Below are 6464 nucleotides of genomic sequence, written 5' to 3' on the forward strand. Positions count from 1 at the left end.
ATTAATTAATATCAAAGTTTATTATTATATTTTTTACATAATTTTTGCACCATTTGATATAATATCAAACACCATTTGCACCATTTGATATAATATCAAACATCATTTGGACCATTTGATATAATATCAAACATCATTTGATATTATATCAAATGGTGCAAAAATTATATAAAAAACATCATGAATATTCATCTCATAAATTATATAAAAATATAATCATAATCTTACTTTTACATTAATTATATTTATACAACAAAAATATGTGATATACTTGTACTTTCAACAAAATAATTTTCATTCCATAAATATTTATCCATTAAAAATTAGTTATTGCATTAAATTAAGAATTATAATTATCTTTTTTGATTTCTTAAAATGGCTATATATGAAGAAGAAAAAAAACTTTTATTTTATTAATATCGAAAAAGTAATATTATTTATGTAATTAAGTTTTATGGATGGTCTTTCCATATAATTTGCCTAAGTAAAAGAGCAACATAGGCTTAATCAGTAGATGAGAAAAACATTTTAGGTCCAATAGATAGACGAAAAGAATATTTTAGGCCCAATAGATAGCCGAAAGACATTTTTGCATCATTTAACATAGTTGAAGGACATTTTAGGCCCTTTTCTATTTATTTTTTTAAAATCAAAGTTCACTAACTCGATTAATTTAAACATCCACAGCATAAACTTCATATAGAGGCAACAACTCATTAAAAAAAAAAATTAGGCTTCTATAGTGTCCTTTCTTTTCAGACTTTTGGAGCCCTTTCGTTTTTGCTCAATTATAAATACTCCCTCCAGCTATACGAGTCTCTTAAATATTCAATATAGGTTGGTTACATTAGTTCCACTCTTTGAGAATGGCTTATCTTTAATTAGTTGTTCCCCCCACTTTAATTTTTAAGTTGCACAATCTTTTAAGAAAAACATTAAGGAACTACTATTTTCTTTTATCCAATATTCTTATCTACATAATTTTGTGCTTATCCACCAGTTGACTTATAACTTTTGTTCATCTTTTCCCCATTTATAGGGTTGTTCATCACAAAGGCTGAATTGTTAAGCGCGAAAATGAGCACGACGAGGAAAAAAGAAAGCAGAATTAAGAAATGCATAAAAGCACCAATGAGAATTCTAATTAAAGCCAGGGATTGTTACGTCCGAAGCCTGACGAATTGTTCTGGCAGAATTGGGTATGGCGGTGCCTCTGGCATGGGCTCATGTGGAGCCTTTACACAAGTCTCCTCTTTGCCTAGAAGTTTCAGTGGCAATTCATCTGTGTCTAGTGGGGATGAAGATTTCAGGGAGCTAATGCGAATTTCGTCCGTAAGGACTCGGGTGGAATTGGAGATGCTGAGGCGAAAATCACTCGCTAAAAATGGAACGAATGTGGTGCCTCGGACTCGTTCTGTTGCGATTGGAAGAATTGATGAAGAAGGGCCGTGTGATTTTGATGAGGAAGGCGAAGTGTGTACAGATGTTTATCCAAGAAGTAGAAGTTGTGCTGTTTCTTCAAGATAGGGCAAAGAGGGTAATTTGAAGAAGAGTGCAAAGAAAAAAAAAATGGAAAAATTGGTTGCCTTTTTTGCATCTTTTTCCAGTTTTCATTGATTGTTTCCTGGATTTTTATTTGTGGTTTCTCTTCCCATGTTATCTATTGTAAATGTACATGTTCGGTGGTTAATTGGCTGTCAATTAATTCTCTTTGTAATAACAAATACTGCATCTTTCATTCTACCGTTGCCCTTCTTAATGCTCTTCTACAAGGAGGTAATTTCAATGTATGAGCTAAAACATTTGTAATAGTGGATGAGTTGGTGCAACATGCAATATTTCATAAGAGGAGGTTCGGGATCAATTCCTCCGTCAATGTCTTTTCAATCGAATTCATCGTACAAAATTTATCTAGTGTGATTTACATGATTGAGGCATTGAGCTATTACAGAAAAGCGAGTTTACCCGTGCATGTGAGAATTTCTCTGGAATTTCCAAAATAAAAAAAACCCTGAAATTTATAAATTCGTGAAATCTTTCTATATCTTATGCTTCATATTCTACATATACATTATTGTTCAATGACCACGCAACCCCCATTAATTTTAAAAGATTAAATTGTTTGACTTTCAAGGATTGCGGACTTTGCCTTGCGCGGATCAGTTAAGGTCCACCAAAGCTAGTTAAATTACCCTCTAAAATATTGCGAAAGACGCAATTAGTTTTCCTTTGGCACATTATATATATATATATATATATATATATTTTTAAAATAAACCGCAAATAGCAGTTGTTTTCCCACTTTATTGGTGGTCTTCCTAATTAAATAAATCTCGATCTAGTTGGCCAAGCCATTTTTTATTCATTTCGCATGATCTTTTGTGCAAATTTATTTCTTAGAAAAATATACAAATGAATACTCCAACTAAATTACTAAATTTCTAATTCATTCATAGTGATCATGAAAATATTATACTTTTTCCGCTCGTTTTTACTTGCCACTTTTTAATATGACACATCTATTAAGAAATCAATTATTTTTTTGATAACCATGTAAAGTATCATTAACCAACAAAATAATACACCTAGAGAGCCCTTACCCTTTAACCGTCTCAAGCAGCACTAAGGGTAAGCCTCAAGTAGTCTATTTACACTTCCATCAGCATCTATGAAAAAAAAATAAAATACATCAAGTACAAAGAATTTGGTTTATGAACTCTTTACTACTCTGTGCTTTCTTTGAATTACTTAAAAGTTCTATTCTATGTACTATTTCCTCTTTTATCTGCCTAATCACTTCAGTTACTATCAAGCTTTTCTGCTGAAACAACTTCCAGTTCCTTGCCCTCCACGTGTGGTAGATAGTTGCTTTAATCAGTGCTGCAACCGCCTCTTTTTTGAACTTCTTCCAGTTTTTCTTCTTAATGTCATGAAGCATTTGTTGTACAGTACCATATTGAAGTGTAGTATTGGTCCACAACAGTAAATCATCTAGAATTGTCTTGTACCAAGTACACTCTGCAAATAAATGATTGTTGGTTTTCATAACTTGCGCATCACATAAGCAGCATATAAGATCTGGGACTACCATCTTAAGCCTTAGCATCCTTTCCTTACTTAGTAATCTCCCCTTCTCTGCTAATCATGTGATCATCCTATGTCGAGGTTGAGCTACAGCAGTCCAGATTAGCTCAGCAACATTCAACTTTGTTTGTGCTCCTATGAATTGCAAATAACTACTTGTAATGGAGTAAGCTCCATTAGCAGTGAGTTTATATACATTCCCAGTATACCAGTCCTTCATTTGATCGTTTTGGGAATTCAACTTCCTCCAATACCAACTACTATCTTGGGGTGCTCTATGCTCCCAAAAAGTAATTGCATCTTTCATATACATTCCATGTATCCATCTCACCCAAAGAGAAGCTTTATCAACTACAATTTTCCATAAAAGCTTCCCAACAGATGTAATGTTCCATACTCTACAGTCTTTGATGTTCAGGCCCCCTTGCTTCTTGGGTACACAGATTTTCTCCCAAGCGACTAAGCAACTTCTTGTTTGCCTCTGTTTTTCCCCATACATATTCTAATCTGCACTTCCTATCAACTTCTTTAAGGACACACTGAGGGAGAATAAAAGACGATCCCCAGAAACCGTGAATAGAGAATAAAACTGCATTCAATACCTGCAGCCTTCCTGCATATGACAGTTTCTTGGCATAACCTGTAGTAATCCTACTAGTGATCTTATCCACTAACTGTTGGTAATCAAACTTATTCCAATTCTTTGAGGTTCGAGGCATCCCCAAGTATTTAATTGGAAATTCACCCAAGGTATAACCAGTGATAGCCAACAGGTTTGATTACCTGGTCTGTTACTCCATCTATGAAAATACTACTTCCAGTTGTTGCTGTAAAATGATCCAGTGCTTCTTTCACTCTTGTGACAGCAAGTTCTTCTCCTTTACAAAATACCATTAAATCATCTGCAAATATCAAGTGAGTCAATTTAGTATTCTTGCACATAGGGTGGAATTTGATGTCTGGCAGCAAGCTCATGCAATTAAAAGTTCTTGTCAGGTACTCCATCACTAGGAAAAAGAGCAAGGGTGAAGTAAGGTCCCCTTATCTCAGCCCTCTTTGACCCTGAAAGAATTCATACCCCTCACCATTCAATTTGATAATGTACTTAAGAGAAGTAACACACGTCATTATCATCTTAATAAATTTGTCCGGAAATCCATATCCCTGTAATACCTCCTGCAGGAACTCCCAACTCACCATATCATATGCTTTCCGGAGATCAATATTCATTAAACACCTTGGTGTTGTCTTCCTTCTATAGTGCCTGAGTAAATCGTGGCATATAAGCACATTATGCAACATGGATCTACCATGCATAAATGCAGCCTGGTTGTGTGCGACTATGTGTCCTACTGCTTCTTTTAATCTACTACAAAGCATTTTAGATATGCATTTGTATAGGACATTATAGCAAGAAATGGTCCTGTATTGACTAGCATTCTCAGGACAATCAACTTTAGGAATAAGAACAATGTTTGTAGCATTTAACTGTTTGAGCAACTTTCCATTATTGAAGAACTCCAAAACTGCCTCCACTACATCTTCTTCTACTATCTCCCAGGATGCTTTAAAAAAAGCACTACCATAACCATCCGGACCTGCGCAGAAATCAATTATTGATATAACTATTTTATCATATTATTCTTATTAATTGTTGTCTAGAATAGTATGTCTTGAAAATAATTTAGAGAATAAATAATTAATGCTAAGATAAAATAAAAAAATTAATTTGTCTTTTCTTAATATATCAAAACTAACAAGTAAAAAAAATACAACTTTAATTAGAAAAATAATGTCAAATTAAAACGAAGGAAAAAGTAACGCATATTAAGATACAACATTTTTTTCAATCTCAGGTAGCTAAATTACAATGTATAGGTAGATCTTAGGCTATAATTACAACTAGTACAATAAAACAGGTGATTATACTTTCAACATAAGGCAATTCAACAGATCTTCCAACAACATGAACCAAAATTATCAGCATCTTATGTATGAATTAATTCGTAGCAACTGTTTTGCTGTCACATATTTCTAGCTGTATTAATTTGCCATAGGGATTTTGGCCTAAATCTAGTAAAAAATCGGGTCTGTCTCTCCTTCAACTAATTACAAGAATTTGCCCAAAACTGTATTAATACCGTACTAGTCCATCCGTTTAGCTTTACTTATTCATTTTTTAAGAAGCAATAAATAAAATAAAAAATTTAATTTACTATACCGCCCCCATTTATTAAAAGTCAGTTTATAATCACATAATTGACATGTTTAAGAATTTAAAAGATAATTATCATTTTTTTCTAATTATACCCGTATTAATTGAAGAAGATTCATCTAATCAATTCATATTAGCGAATTTGCATCACTTGCTAATTTCTCCTTAAAAATTATGTAAAAGTAAATATGTCAAGTAATTTGAAACGAAGAAAGTAGTATTGATAAATAAATAATATTTAATAATAAAAATAAAATAGATATGAAATAATTATTATCTCTTAATTTTTAAACTGAACAAATAAAAAGAATGTTTCTATTTAATATAATAAAAAAATTGGACAGTGTTACTAACATATATTGGCATATACGACGATCAACGCGAGAAAACAATAATATCGATACTAAATATCAAACGACGACTGACTTAAGAAACGGTTATAATTATCTTCTTCATTTTTTAATCTTTTGTTAGCTTAAAGGAAATAGGAAATGAATTGATTAGGGAAGTTTGAAAAATGGAAATTTGTTTTGTAATTTGTAATTTTCCTCCAAATGCAATTACCAGTCTTCTGAATTGTGTTCTTTTATTCGTCGTCATTATCATATTAGTGAATCAACTTTCTGCGTACTGTTTTAGCAAATAATGTTCACTTAAATTAATGGTATTTTGTCATCTCGATTACGGCAGGGGCTTTTTTAAGAGGAAAAGTCTTCGGTGGATCATAATTTGATCACAATAGAAAAAAGTTATATTTACACTATAAACTAGTTAATTTTTAGATATTTTTATCTCTTTACTTTAAAAATTAAATAACTTTATTTATTTTTTTATAAAAAAATGTAATTATGATCAAATTTTTATGGTCATTTAATTTATTTATTTTTCCGTTTACACGGTATATAAAGTTGAATCATTTCTTATATAATATTCTAATTCCATAATTCTATTTCAGTTTATATGAGGCTTTTTTTTTTAATTTTGATTTTTTTTTAATTAGTTTGTGGTTAATGATAAGATTTTCTTCACACCACTTGCGACTAGGAGAAACTAACCCTTTTTAATATTCTCATTTCTCTATCAAATGTCACTCGTCATGATTCAATTTTCATGCCAATCTGTCCCAACGAAATTATAAATACTCCCACCAATATAGCCTCTTCGA

The 6464-nt window shown here is 31.8% G+C and overlaps 1 protein-coding gene across 1 annotated transcript; it reads left to right on the plus strand.

Annotated features, from left to right (window-relative positions):
- The first annotated feature begins 729 nt into the window (after nt 1-729).
- LOC107861372 lies at nt 730-1743 on the plus strand. Its single transcript, XM_016706711.2, has 2 exons — nt 730-837; nt 1040-1743. The coding sequence occupies exon 2, from the start codon at nt 1078-1080 to the stop codon at nt 1525-1527; it is 450 nt and encodes a 149-aa protein (XP_016562197.1). The 5' UTR covers nt 730-837; nt 1040-1077; the 3' UTR covers nt 1528-1743.
- Nucleotides 1744-6464: the final 4721 nt, after the last annotated feature.

This window comes from Capsicum annuum, chromosome 2 (genome assembly GCF_002878395.1).
Source record: "Capsicum annuum cultivar UCD-10X-F1 chromosome 2, UCD10Xv1.1, whole genome shotgun sequence".
NCBI classification, from domain to species: domain Eukaryota; kingdom Viridiplantae; phylum Streptophyta; class Magnoliopsida; order Solanales; family Solanaceae; genus Capsicum; species Capsicum annuum.

Excerpts from the sequence above, each read along its gene's own strand:
- LOC107861372 (XM_016706711.2), top strand. The coding sequence starts at position 1,078 with ATGAGCACGACGAGGAAAAAAGAAAGCAGAATTAAGAAATGCATAAAA.